Source organism: Syngnathus leptorhynchus, chromosome 1 (genome assembly GCF_054491065.1).
Source record: "Syngnathus leptorhynchus isolate UIUO chromosome 1, UIUO_Slep, whole genome shotgun sequence".
NCBI classification, from domain to species: domain Eukaryota; kingdom Metazoa; phylum Chordata; class Actinopteri; order Syngnathiformes; family Syngnathidae; genus Syngnathus; species Syngnathus leptorhynchus.
The window spans coordinates 10,255,177-10,270,597 of NC_141195.1; the positions used below are offsets into that span (position 1 = coordinate 10,255,177).

General features: G+C 39.3%; 1 protein-coding gene across 2 annotated transcripts in view; it reads left to right on the top strand.

Annotated features, from left to right (window-relative positions):
* The window catches only part of agrn (agrin), a 184,733-nt gene that overhangs the window by 88,018 nt on the left and 81,294 nt on the right, over positions 1 to 15,421 (top strand). For both annotated transcript variants that reach the window (XM_085914793.1, XM_085914800.1), the window contains 2 exons: positions 1,696 to 1,911; positions 14,286 to 14,510. In XM_085914793.1, the coding sequence (XP_085770919.1) occupies positions 1,696 to 1,911; positions 14,286 to 14,510 (441 nt within the window). The remainder of the gene's footprint in view (positions 1 to 1,695; positions 1,912 to 14,285; positions 14,511 to 15,421) is intronic.

Below are 15,421 nucleotides of genomic sequence, written 5' to 3' on the forward strand. Positions count from 1 at the left end.
GCCCCTCGCAAAGTTGAATAAACGAGCAGCCTCTTTCAAATTAATTGCCTCCAATTACTTACAATTTTTTTCCTCCTTCCTTCTCTGTGAGCAGTTACACACAAAGGATGAGGATAAGAGATGCAATGTCCTAAAAAAATAGCACAAACAAATAGAAAGAAAGAGAGAGAGAGATAGAGAGAGAGAGAGAGAGAGAGAGAGAGAGAGAGAGAGAAAGAGAGAAAGAGAGAAAGAGAGAAAGAGAGAAAGAGAGAGAGAGAGAGAGAGAGAGAGAGAGAGAGAGAGAGAGAGAGAGAGAGAGAGAGATGGGCGGGTGTTGGACGAGAGGCTGTCTTAACAAAAGGGAGAAGGGAGGAGAGAATGGATTGAAAGCCCCGACCGATTGCATGTCACTAGTCCATACACACAAACAGTATAGTGCTCTTCATTTGTCACTTCTCTGTTTTCGTTTGGAAAGAAACTCTTGAACAGTGTCTTTTATTAGATACACTTTGCACCACAACAAGCGCTTCACCACTATGGTTACATACATTCAGTTTTTATTTTTAAACCTTTACCTTCCCTCTCTTCTCACCTGAACCTGTCAGAGGTTGAGTTAACACTTTGGCACTTTGGACATACAAGCACAAACTGTATATGAGGTGTAAAGTGAAGTCAGCTGCAGACTTGTTTGTTTCGCCAGTCTTTCTATCACCCTCGATCTGTGTGAGTGTGTGAATGAAACACAAACACACACTTACATATCCCACGTACACACATTGACACACTTGGACGCATGCACGCATGCACGCATACACAAACAGACATGGTTTCCCTAGATACAAAATCGTGAGAGCTCAGGTAGCTGTCAGGCATTCTCCAACTGGGAATAGTGGACAACTCAACACACGCACGCACACACACTTACACATACACACGGGACTCTCACTCTTAGGATACAATAAGATGCCTAGGCGAGAAGTTGGACTGGTTGCACACACACACACACACACACACACACACACACACACACTCTCTCTGTGTTTGTGGGTGTGCGCACAATGTGTATCAAACTGTCCATCTACTTCAGCAAAACCCAGAAGTCGATCCAAGCGGACATGCTGGACTGCTTAAAGTCTCGGCCTGGGAGCCAGTGATAAGAAGTGGCTATCTGTGTGCAAGTGCATGTTAATGTGACATGTTTCTCATCAGCACACAAGTCTTTGAAGACTCTCGTGAGTGTTATGATCGGGTTGTGTACCTTTGAGAGTATTTTTGTTTTGCATTTTTTTCGCAAGGACACATTGCCAGCTGGCTGCCAAGTGGCCCTCAAAGTGAGTGCGTCGCAGCACCAGCTGGGGTTGCCACGACAAGGGTCAATTAGTTTCTAACTTGGTGTTTTATGTTCTTACAACTTGGAAACACAAGCACATGCATGTGTTTTATTCTGCCCTGTTTGGTTGGCAGCAGTGGGTCTGAAGGGAAGGAAAACATCAGAAGTGTTGCATTGGTGTTTTCACGGCTGTCATTGTTTCATGTTTGAATCGCTCTATTATGTCTGCCAAGGGCATGTTTGTCACCGCTGGTTTGTTCAGGTGTAAGGATTTGTCAGTAACTGCACTCCTTCTGGTGTACAATACATCCAAGCAAAACATTTTCAACAGATAATTTTTTCTATAACATGTGTTGAATGTAACTTAACTGTCTCCTATTCAGGTTGCCGAGGGAAGCTGTGCGGTTTTGGCGCCGTGTGTGAGCGAGACCCGAACGACCCGGCCAACGCAGAGTGCGTGTGCAAGAGAGGTGAATGTCCATCCTTGGTGGCGCCAGTGTGCGGGTCCGATTCGTCCACCTACACCAACGAGTGTGAGCTGGAGAAAGCCCAGTGCCACACTCAGAGGCGCATTAAGGTGCTGCGCAAGGCCCCATGCTGTAAGTACCACCAGTATCGCGTCAACTATAGACAAACACAAGTCATTTTGTTGCTTCCGGTGCGGACACTAATGCAACATGGGAGGTCCAGCAATATTCTAAATGGAAAGGCTGCAATGACGACAACAACAGAAGTGCTATTTGTGTTATTGCAAGCCATGGACTGCATTCATTTATTTCCATATAAACTCTCACAGGCCACAAAATTAGGTGCACTTGCATATCTAAAGAGATCCTATACAACAGGGCTGTCAAACTCATTTTTGTCATGGCCACATAGGAGCCATAGTTTCCTTCAGAGGGACTGTAAACGCTTTATCTTATACACAGTATAGACTACAATCTGATAAATAACTAGTTTTGAAATCAGAGACTAGTAAAATATGTTCAGCTATTTTGAAATGATTGCAGGCAATAGCTCTATTTTTTGAAGTGAAGACAATTTGTAGTCGATGCATAATCTGTCTTTGCGGGCACATAAAATGATGTGGCGGGAAGTATCTGCCCCCCCCGACCTTGAGTTTGACACCTATGTTATTCAAGAACACTATTAGAAATTCTGCATTTACAAAGAGGTTGAATGCACCCATTATATGTTTGTTATTGTGGTTATGGTGGTATAGAACTCAGTTGAGTCATACTGAGAGCCGTTTCAATTTAACTGGGTTACCATATTAGCTGCAGTAATCATTCTGGTTCAATAGAAAACAACCAATACTTTTTTTTGAAAAACGATATGATTATTTTTTTTTTATTATTTTATTTGACTGAAAATTGAGGATCGACAAATTATTGTTGACATGCCCCCAATAAATTGCAGTTTTGTTCCAGCACGATTTCTCACCGAAGCTTGTGTGGCTTAACAATGTGAATTTTGGAAAAATGTAGTCAATTTATTTCAGATAGGGTTGTTTTTCCTTCACCAACAATTTGGCCTTTGCTCTGTACAATTCGAACACGCCACAGACTGTGAAACATAGAGGAAGTTCAATTTTGTGGATATCTCGTGTATGGGAAAATGTTAGCTCTAAACAATTTGCCACATTGAAATTTAGATGATCAAATGAAATACTACATTATACCAGGAAGTAAAAATAATATGTTAGCAACGGGTTTTTTTTTTTTTTTAGAACTAATATTGGCGACATTGTAATTTCCTCCACACCGCAGGTCTCTGAAATAGTTTTTTATTATCATGAATAAATTGAATTCCTCTTGCAGTCTTTCCTAACACACCACAGCTTGAACCCCTCATGTACCTTGAAAAACCAAGACTACTGTTATGATAATTTATCAGCCTTATGTAGTCCAGCCAGTATGGTTCCATTGCATTTCCAAAGGGGAGATTACATTGCCGGTTGGCTTTCGCAACTAATAACAAAATTGCTCAGTGCTCACCGCAGGCGCAGAAGAAACGTTGGAGATAAAAAGGGCAAAAAAGGTTGGCTAGAGAGGCGGGGCCACTGGAGAAGAAAGGGAGCAATAACACTGAAACAAGCATGAGCTGAAACATTCACTGTAGATGGAGATGATTGAGGAACCACCGAGAAAAAAGGATTTGGGGAGCAAATCTGTGCGTGTCCCTTGAGAAGTAGCTCAACTACTGCAGGTAACAACAGCAGCATGTGGTCACTGCCAAAACAACATAAACAAGCACAACGATCCGAATGATGATCATAACAATGGTTGTTTTGTTAAATTTCATTTAGGAATTGATATGGTTGTTTTGAAAAGGTCACAATGAGACTGTGGAAAAAACAGTCAGCACCGAAAACTTTAAAGTCCCTCACAGTACTCAAGGGGGCCTTTTAAGACAAAATGTGAATATTTACTTCTACTTTGTATTACATATTTCCATTCAATCAAGTTATGAGGTAGGTGGCCTTAAAATTGACATTGAATTTATTATTTGTGGACAGATATTATGAGGTATTGTGTCAGTCGATATTTTAAGTGTTCAGTGTGAATTGCGTAATCCACCACGAGTCGCTCATTTTTCAAGGTCGTTGACCAACTGTGGCATTATTAAGTTTTATTGGTTAATTTGAATTTATTTGTCTCTGGCAAGTTTTTTTTTTTTTTTTAATACACTATTTTAGTGGCCTCTGTACCAGTTTAAAGCGCCTCCCCGCTCATGTGGACTGCTTAAATTAACAGCGTGGCTGTGATACAAATGCAGTCAGTGTTGCCAAATTAACAATTTGGTTTGGCTTTATTGAATCACTTTTCAAATTGTTCCACCGGCCTTAAAATATCTAGTGACATTAATTTCTCGAAGGAAACAAATAAGATGAGCATAATTGTTTTTATATTATTTTCTTTATGACAATATAGAAGTGCAGTGGAAGGCAATCATGGAGTCAATTGCGCTTGTTTCCCATTTTTATGTAGCAAAAAGCCTACTTTTCACAATTAAACTGGATTTTAATTATATTCATTAATCTATTAATTTATTCTATTCTACTAATCCGACTCAGATCCCCCAAAATTGCAATTGTGTTTTGTTATGTTTTTAATAAAGGAAAATAGCACTGTATTGTACAAAACCATAATAATACAATACAAGGGAATGCAAATTAATGCAAATTAATCAACTGTAATTAATCAATTAATTCATTAATCAAGTGTAATTTAGCCGCCAGGGAGTGTTTTTTTTTGTGTACTGTTGAAAAAATGTAGATTACACTATTTACCGAGTCTATTTTTCCTTTTATCACTTCACTAGAGCCATCATGTGTTTGAGGATCATAAATCAAATCTTGTGGCAGTCACAAGTCATGTACGTATTTGTTTATTTACTAGTTTACTTAGTTACTTAGTTTAATTAATACTAACTATTTCTTGCAAGTATCAGTTATGTGAACACAGACAACATGGAATTTGCATATTCCATTTAAATGCCTTTTGAAAGGGAAATTACCTCCTGGTACTTGACTCAAATAGGTCTCCTTTCGTTGCTGATCAGTTGGCGCCCAGTATAATTTCCCTTCAATTCCACAATAGGCCTCATGTAGATGTTTGTGTGAGAGAGTAAAATAAGTGACACTTGGAGGTCATGTGAAGCCGAGCATTTCCTATTTTCTTTCTAAATCCAAGCAGCATCGACAGGTCATTCTGGAGGAGATTATAGAGTTTCTGGCCATATCAGCGCATGCAAAAGGTGAACCGTCTGGCGGACTGGGGTGTACAGTATTCCAAGTATCCTGTCAGTTGGATTCTCCCGCAAATGTCCTCATTCTCCGCTTTGAAAGTGATTGGCAGGTTTTCATGGAGTTAAATGAAGTGGCAGGATTCTTGAGAAGCTGTCATGTCTGATTCAAATCAACGAGGCAGTCTTCCCTGCAGTGCAGTCGCCAAAAAGATGCGTATTTTCTCTCACATCATCTTTCCATGTAGAAGCAGTGCATCTGGAGGGTGCCTTTAATATATCTCTGCGGGCTATTAGTGAATTAATCAACAACTAGTCAGTTACCAAGTGGATTAGTAAATATTTGATAATCGACAAATCATTAAAAGACCTTGTTTGATTTAAAATTGTCCAACTCTTCTGCTTGTAATTTTGTTTTCTTGGTCTGGAGGGATCACTACTTAAATGACAGAAGGGGCAAAAATCAATACCAACACATGTTTACACGCGCCGCCTCTGCCGTTGTTTTACATTGTTGTGCCACTTTCATTTGTGTGGCCATATCTCCTAAAAGATCTTCTGGTATTATTTATATTCAATTTAAAATCATCTGCAAGTTAAATAATGACTGATCTTAAAATATTGTCAAATGAGGAAGAAAACAAGAAAAGTCTTGGAATAAATTATGATATGCAAATCCGACACATTTTAGGCAAAACATTTTCACCCAATCATGTTCTACTAAAAAAAAAAAATCTGCTGTTAGCTTCGGTTCCCCTTACGAAGACCTCACTCAGATGCTTTTAAGGCTGCTTTAATACAACAACTTGTGCTTGCTTTGTACCTGTCACGACAAACAACAAAGCTGTTCTGAATGCACCCGACCCTTAAGGTGGAAAGTGAACAAATCAGCACTATTACTGAGCATCTCACTCATCTCACCAAAGAGGCAATTATAACATTTAATGTGTCCCGATAATAGTGTTAGTCATCGTGTTGAGATGAGGGTTTCCGTTTGCCGTCACTTCTCTAAGTAATATTTACATCACCTGCTTCTTAATGGATTTGGCCAGCTCTAGCAGGCTTTTTCATGATCCTCATTTTGTTCTTAATGGATGATTCAAAATCGTCTGATCTCCATTTCTTGACGGTCATAGAGTAAAAAGATAATGAGCTCAGATATGATCAAAATTAAAAGGAGAAGCCATATTTAAAGTGAGTGCTTGAGAACAATAATGAATGAGAATAGCACTCAGTAGACTGTAGGAAACAGCCCCTGTGAATAAAAAAAAAAAGGAAGAAAAGTAACAATGAACCATTTCCACTGTGGCCACAAGAAATATGAAGTACAACCCCCCCAGCCCGGACGTGTCGAGACTCCCTCTCCTAAAGAGACCGGGAATTGTTGAAGAACACATCTTGTGTAGTCACCATAGTGGCTTTTCATTGGTCCTTACTTTTGGTTTGGGTAAGCACAGCAGGCAGGCTGCATGTGAATGAAATCGACTGAAAATGGCATTGGAATTGTGTGTGATTATAAATCGTAGGCAACAAACATTTCTTACGCATTCATTAAAATTAGTTGAAAAAACGTGAATGCTGCTTACAGAGAGCATACAGATGGGAGAGTTTGGGAACAACACAACCGTCACTACCTGGTGGCCAAACAATAAAAAAAAAAACACTCGATATTGCAATCCCCCAAAGACAGAATGGAATACAGAAAAATTTTGTCTTCAACTTGTAAAGTGAAGGTCCCTTAAATCAAGCAGTTGTTACCTCGACTGCTTGTCTAGTTTTTATGTTTTAGTTCTGCTTTATTTTTTTGACTGGGCTGTAGAAAGCGCAGATTTATCCCCTTCTACTCCCTTTCTGACCTGGCTATGGAGAAGATCGCAAAGGTCAAGAAACGTCCAAACAAAAGTATCTCTGAGGCTTGTATCCTACATAATTTTTTTCTTTTTCATTCCCTTCTCCCGACTTGTGATATTGGTTTGGTAACACCCTCTGCTAGCTGGTGAAGATGCACTCGATTGTGTTATTTTCCTTTCTCCTATACAGTATGTCCTGTATTTACTATTATTCCCTTTTCTTTGTCCCTCATTTGTCTTACGTCGTTCCTCTTCATTCCTAGTCATTCATTCTCCTTCTCTCACATTTGATGTCTTTCATTTCGCCCATTATTCTTTTCATTCCTAGAATTTTGGAAAATGTAATATTGGCTTTGCCTTGTCTTGTATAAAATGGACTCTGTCCATGCATCTTTTCCGCGTTCTTCGACATACTTAGTTCCAGTCGCTAGACCAAAGCATCTAGAAATAAGAATGACAGCATCAAACTTAAAATTATACTCGCGTTCTACTGGAATGAAGTCGAGTTAACGTAATTGACGTTTTACCTGCTCGGCAAATTGATGGAAGGAGTTCCATTGTATGCAGGTCAATGTGTACAGACGGTAAACCTGCACGACTTTTTTTGAGATGCTCAACCTAAAATGGTTTATAGACCGCAAAATCATCCAGAACTGTAACAATGTGCTGTTCAGAGAGAGTGAATACAAATAGAAAGCTGTCATTGTCAATGCATGGTGCAGATGCAGAGAAATTGAGGTTAGGAAAACGTCAAAAACAACCAATAAAAAAAAAAGATAAATACAAGCATGTGCTTTTCTACTAACTGAATAATGACGATAAATGTTTTCACAGTTTGTTTTATAACATATTGTTGCGTATATTGTATTTTTGCACAGTTGCTGGGTTTGTTTACCAAATTGCAGCAATTTTTCATAATAATGCATTTTAAAATGCATTAAAATGCATACTCTACTACTAGACCAGCTCAGTGGCCTAGTAGTAGAGTGTCCGCCCTGAGACTGGAAGGTTGTGGGTTCAAACCCCGGCCGGGTCATACCAAAGACTATAAAAATGGAACCCATTGCCTCCCTGCTTGGCACTCAGCATTAAGGGTTGGAATTGGGGGGTTAGATCACCAAAAATGATTCCCGAGCGCGGCGCCGCTGCTGCTCACTGCTCCCCTCTCCCCCAGGGGATGGATCAAAATCACATGGGGATGGGTTAAATGCAGAGGACAGAGCCCTTTGAGACTGCTTGTGATTTAGGGCTATATAAACTTGACTTGATTGATTGATTGATTGAAAAAAAAAAAAAGGAATTTTATATACTGCAGATTTATTTTAACAAATATTTGTGTAAACTCCAACTGGAGTCAACAAGACGATTAATATGCAGAGAAATCGCAAATGAAACACATTAAAAATGAATGCATAAAACACAGTAGTGACTGGAATGCAAATCACAGGAAAAGTCGCTGTCACTACTTGCAGGTAAGGTAGTAAACCATCTGAAGTAGGTAATCGGCATGGCAATGACCGAAAGGCTTCCCCTTTCTCATAAGACAATGTAATATCAAAAACCCCAAAAAGAAAACAAAAAGTCTTGTTACATAGTCAACAAGACAAGATGAAGCTCATCCTTTAAAATCTCCAGACTGGTGAAAGGTCTTTAAAAGGTCAGTCACTATCCTGCGACCTAAAACTGAGCAAAACAGAAAAATCTTGATAGCAGAAATTAGCCATGCAGATTATCGCTCAAATGTCTGCTCCACTTTCTTCACTCCTCATTTGCTTCTCAAAGATAGCATCTCCTCGTGTCTTTCTGCTGCTGTCATGAGCATGCACAGATATACACAAACACAGACTCATCAAATTTCTCATGGGGGATTAATTAACACATTTATACACGCTCACACTAACATAAAGAGGGCACGAGATCATGCTATATAATTCCATTTCGCTGCTCTCATTTCCCGAGGGGGTAGAATTTTACTTGGTATTCATAACCGGATCTTGGGCAGACCAACAGTGTGCACGCGTGTATTTGTGTGCAGTGTGCAGATACTGTATGTATGGTATGGATACACACGCCAGCGTGCTTTGTTTGGAAAATGATAAATAATGAGATTTTACGGTTTGCCTGGCATTCTCAAGAGCAATTCAGCCAAGTGAGTCAAAAAAGTGCGTGTCAGTTCAGTGGCACTGTTTGAAGAAGGACATCAAACAGAGATTTATCCTCTAGTGGACCTCGTGTTGAGAAGGATGAAGCAATCTTAAACCTTTGGCCTTCTCGTCGCTTCAGCCTACTTCCAATACTCTCTTCTGGATTCATGTCATCCTCTGTATTTACTTTTTCCACGTTAATTTTGTTTATTTCTTCAGAGTTTGTACTCTTCAACACCACTCTGACCCCTCTTCCTTATCTCACTTTAGCACCTTTCAGCCTTATTACCACTTGCATTGCTCAACATCCTTTCACTGCATTTTCTCCTTCAGCCTCAACATTTACTTTCATTGCTTCAGCCCAAGCTTTTCATTTGTTTTAGATTTGTTAATTTAAAATTGATTGAATTTAATAATTGCAAAGTGGTTCTCTTCAGGCTCCAAAAACGAATGCTTTCATTTGATGTATTCTCAACTGCTTCAATGTGAATCACGCCTTTGCATTTAGATGAGTTTCCTTTTTTTTTTTTTTCGTTATTGTCACGCCACTTTCAAATACAGGTTTGGATGATGAAATTAATAAAACACATCGTAAATACGTTTATAGAAAAACACAAATTAAATGTACAATAAAAATTAAATGTACAATAAAAATGAGTCGCAACTGTCCATGAAGCGCACTCAACACTCGTTGGATTGATTGATTAGATGATAGGCAAGAACAAAGAGTTAAAGCCACAGAAAAAGTTCAGCCTGAAGGGAAAAGTACTTTTTCACATTTAATTCTAAACGCTCAACTTGTTTATTTTGACGATTCATCATTGAACCGGATAATATTATTGAATTTCAATTCCCTAATTCAAATACAATTGAAAGTGCAAAAATAGACAAAAATAAACTAGTTTCATGTGGCTAAACAGACCAAATATTTTCCATGATGCCTCCCAGCCCCCCAAAATGTGAGTCTTTGAATTTCTTTCCAACCATGTTTCTCAAGTGACTTTGTCTCTTTGATGTCCCTGTCACCTTTGTTGGCACACTTCCTCTCTTCTTCTCCTGCTATCGAGAGGTTGGGGGTTCTTGATTAAAACTCACACTGCCAAGTTCTCCCACATCGCATCATTGCATTTGATTAGCTCCAGCCCCCCTCCAGTCACCCCCTCCTCCCCGATCGTCATCACTGCCTGCACTACAGGAAGCAGCCCGCTCATACGCACACATGCACAAAACCACATTTGTGCGCAATGCCAACGTGCACCCACACGTGCAATGCCATTCGGTTCTCATATAGACTACACACGCGCACACGCACACACACACACACACACACACACACACACACACACACACACACACACACACACACACACTCAGGCTGACGTTGATGCCGTGTCAGCAGGGAGCCAGCTCTCACCAGCATGTTGCTGACAACTTCCTGTCCCTAATGAAGCATTAATAAACTTGCAGTGGCAAACAGTGGATCAGAGAGCAGAGCTGAGCCCACCATAATACCCCAACCCACCTACCTTCTGGATGCCTGGGGTTTGGATGAGAGAGGAGAGGATCACAGTAATCGCCCCCCTATTCCAAAACTCTTCTGCCCCACTTTTGAGGAAGACATTATCCTCCTCTCCTTGCTCTTGGTTCTTCTCACTTGTCAGTCATCCTGTAGCTAAGTCTCGTAAGATAGCACCGTGAGGAGCTTTGAAGTGCATGTTTTCACCTCATCCACAATACTGTTTGAAAAGTTGAGTATACAGTACTTTGGAACTCGCCATAAAGTAGCAGTGATGTATCTCATCTAAATACAATTTATAAGGTAGGGCACAATCTGTTCCAGAACACTGCTCCAATTTGTTCCAATTTGGAAGCAATTTCCAACTCACCTTAACATCGCTATAAAGATTTAATGTCACAGCATCATAGCAGCATCATATTACGATATTAGGGTGGTATTGTGATGAGTTTGCAATAAATGTTTTAAGGGACATTTTAGTTTCGTAAATGTAATGCGTGAGATAAAATTAACCACAAACAATAGAGACTGTTAAAGACCCGGTCTTAACTTTAACACGTGACAGGTATCATCTCATATAATTTTGGGGTTAACATTCCGGGGGATGGCAACTCGAACATTTTCTTGACAATATTAAGTTCTATGTGGCTCCACTAGTCTAAACATGGTATTCTGATGAAAATGTCATTAGTGAGATGTGAATGAAGCAGCAAAATTCACACAATTTGATCCATCTCAGGGGGCAGCTATTTTGCCACTTGACTGAAAATGACAACACAATTGCTCAGGGCATAGTTAACAACCAATTAGGTGTGGATGGAGGGTCATTCCCTGATTAATTGATTGAATCATCAATAGGATATTGATTCCGAATAGATTTGTTTGCAGCCTTAATTATAAGGAATGTTCTTTTGGAGTTGACTTTCCCTTTAAGATATACTGTAAGGTCAAACTAATAAAAGTAATGTATTGCAATTTATTTGGATCTTACTGGATTATGGTCATACTGCTGTTACACTTGATGAACATCATGTTTAATTGGAAGGACAGAAATACTGAAACTATAATAATCTGGTGTTTTTTTTTCTCTGGAATGACACAATTATCCCAGCACATGTAATCATTATTGATGCCACTGACTGAAAATGCGGGCTCTCTGATTGCAGAGATTTAAACCTACTGAGTATGTATGTTACTGTCTTATTTCCATGAAAATGATTGCAATCATGTCATTAGAAGATCTTTAGAAAAAGTGTTAATGAAATGAGAAAAAAAATCAACTCAATGTCATTCCATTTGTCATTGATTGTAGGAATCATTCAAACGTTATTGAAACGATGATGAAGGCTGTTTGCATTCATTCAGTAGATCAGAGACCTCCACTAAAGCAGAACCTATAATAATGATAATATAGTTAATATAATCATAATCCATTATTTACCGAAATACTAAGAAAAAAAATACTGTCTTCCATTTTATTTACAATGTTAACAAAAAAAGAAACTGCCTCCTTCGGAAACACGATGAAAAACCTTTCAGTCCTAAAACCAACCAATCTCTTAAACCGCACACAAAAGCTTTCATCCTAAGACCTCACCCCAATTAGATGCTGTCTCACTTCAATCGTGCACAAATGCCATTGCTTTCCATCTTTATCTTATCAGTCTGTCTGTCAGTCTCCCTATCTTCAGTTTTGTCATTACCTTTGCAGTGTAAAACGCACTGAGATTTTCTCAGTTGATAGTGGCTCCTTTAATTGGCAGCAGGCATCATCTACTTTTGCTGCTTCAAAATTGTCCCAGTAGTTCATTCATTTATTCGTGCATTTGTGCATTTCTTCATTCTTTCATGCATGCATGCATACATTCGTTCATTCATTCATCTTCTGCTTATCCTCGCGAGTCATCCCTCTATATTTTCTTCCATAACCTTACCTGATGATTTGATTTGTATTTCATTTAAGCAAGATGTATTCTGTGCCGACCCGAAATTTTTTTCTGCTGCTTTTGTCTAGCATTGTTGTTTATGTACAATATTGTTTACTCTTAAGGCTTACCATGACCTTTGAGCTGCTCTGCTAGCCTCAGCGAGGTCATTACTTCAGGACCCGGGGACCATCAGTGCTTCATTGTTCCGACCCAATTAGAGCGTCACGGTGGCTGCCATCAAGCGGCCACTGCTGATGACTCACAATGACTATATGATTTCCATCAGTCTTGTAAAGTGAGAGCTGCTATTTAATGCTTGATTTGAAAGCTGCTTTTGAATGGTTTCAAATTAGGTCTAGAGTTCCTTTTGAAATACTCTGGGAATATATTTCAAGAAAAAAAAAATGGGGAAAACGTCTTCGTTAGCAAGTCTTAGTGCTCTCTAAACCTCCAAAGGACTTGACAGGAGCAGAAAATAAAAGGGAGGGAAATGTGTCTTGAGTATGAGGAGGGAGAGAATGTGGATTGCTTTGATTAAGAGCAGTCCTCATAGCAGCTCTTTCTTCTTACACATCCATAAAGTATCTCCGCTCACATCTCTGGCTCTTATTAAAAAGAGACTGGTGTCATTTCATCCCAAAGGCAAGAGGCAGGAGATCGTGTTTTCAAAAAGAAACAGGAGGGATGATATTACTCATCCTTTCTCATCTTGTGGAAGTGGCGGGTATTTATGTGCACAACAGCAGAGTATACAGAGAGGATGTCTAATTAGAGGTATGCTACCTATAAACCAGATATTATCTGATATACTATGTCTAATTAGAGGTATGCTACCTATAAACAAGATATTATCCAATACACTATGACTTGGCATCAAAGTTAAATGTTATTATTAATTCCAACCTACACTTCAACTTTACAAATGTTATCTATGTTGTGGTAAAGACTTGTCCCACAATCCATGATGGTAATTACAACATTTTACAGGCATCTTTTCCTCCATCTATTTGTTCAAGTGGATGACCAAACCAATTAATTAGGGCAAGCTCTCTATTAGAGTGGAGGCTGCTATTTGAGGAAGTGTGTGTCCGTGTGTGTGAATTCACGAAACTGTGTATGAATTCAGCTATGTTTGTTGCAACAAAATTTTTTTTACTGGGCATGGGTTAAACCTAATTTTTAAGGTTTTGGAAATGGGAATGCTTTTGACACTAGACTTCTTCTAAAGAGAGAGTACATGCAGTCATACATCCCAATCATGAATATGAATTGATTGCTCTGTGCGATGACAATTGTGTCCCATTAGAAGTAAAAGTTGCAGAATTAAAAGTTGCGCCGGTGAGTCACTTGGCGACAAGTGACGCTTTGTTTAATTAGGCTCAAAACAAAGTCCACTGGGAGAATACCTTTCCCATTTTTCTTTTCTTGCTCTCTGACTCATTTGAGGCAAGGTATATATATGGTACCTTCTCGGCCGGAGCGATTAAAGCTCGCTGGAGCATGACGGAAAAACATGTTTGGAATTCAAAGCTCCTAAATCTGTATGAAACACAAAGCTGCGACAGTGCGTCGCCTCCGAGGGATGTCAAGTGCTTCTTGACATTCCGAATGACTGCAATGGGCCTTCCAAAGAGCACTAGCCGCCACTTAAATAAAATGGACTGTATCCAACTCAACACTCCATTGTTACAGTAACAGCGAGTGCCCTCAAGTGGAACTGGTTGGCAGCAGTGTGAGTGAGTTTTAAATCAGTGTTCAATTTAAAAAAAAAATTCCCCTTGCTTTCAGTTCTCAAAGATCCTTGCACTGAGGTAACCTGCAGCTACGGCAGCACCTGTGTCCAGTCCACTGACGGCTTGTCGGCTAAATGCATGTGCCCGCTGGGCTGCGAGGGCAGACCAGAGCAGACGCTGTGCGGCAGCGATGGGAAGGACTACCGCAACGAGTGTGAGCTGCATCAGTATGCCTGCAAGCACCACAAGAACATCAGGGCGCAACATCAAGGACCATGTGGTAAGATTTTGGACTTTTTTACATTATACGCAACACAAGCCACCCTCCTCTGGATTGTTTCAAACAGTTTTTCCCCATCACACAAATTCATTTTGCCAGCTTTTCCATGATTAATACACAAAGTTGACCACCCTTATTGTACAAGGGTTGATAAAAAATTATGAATATTCTTTTCATTCATGATTACCAGTAGCTATAGGTTGTGAAAAAGGTGTACTAATATGCCAACATGATGTTTAATAGCTAATGTTATTATACTATATAATATCATTTTTTTCTAACCTAAGTTTTTTAGGTGTTTCGTGTACTGTTTCCTGTGCGGTGCCAGCAATATAGTGAAATGACGTCAATAAATTCAATTAATTTTTACAGCCACTAAATAGTGTCCTCTCACTGTCACTTTTAAGATTTTTATAGAATTGAATGACTCCCAGTTACACACCTTTTTTTATATAGCGCATTTCATACATATGGTAACTCGATGTGCTTCCCAAAATTAAAATTGCAACATTTGTAAGCACCTGTAAAAAAGGAGTTAAAAAGTAGAGTAAAGGCATACAAAAGTAACTCACTAAAATATGTACAGAGGGAAAAAAATGCTCTTTAAGGGTAATATAGGGAGGGTCGTCTTATTCATGGGAAATTACAGCAACTAAAAATGATTGTCAGTCAGCATCCATTGGTAGCTATTGAGGCTTGTGTTTATATTTGATTTCAAAGTGCCACATGTAAACATTCATATTTAAAGCAAGGACAGCCCCAGGATACATTCTCTTCATTTTTGCTATGGCAGCAGTTCTGGTTGTAGTATGGACATGAAATATAGTTTTGTGACACCAAACATCTGACACACTTGCTTTTTCAACACCCATGGCCCCACATGGTATAAGAAAAAACGTGTGATGTGTCAT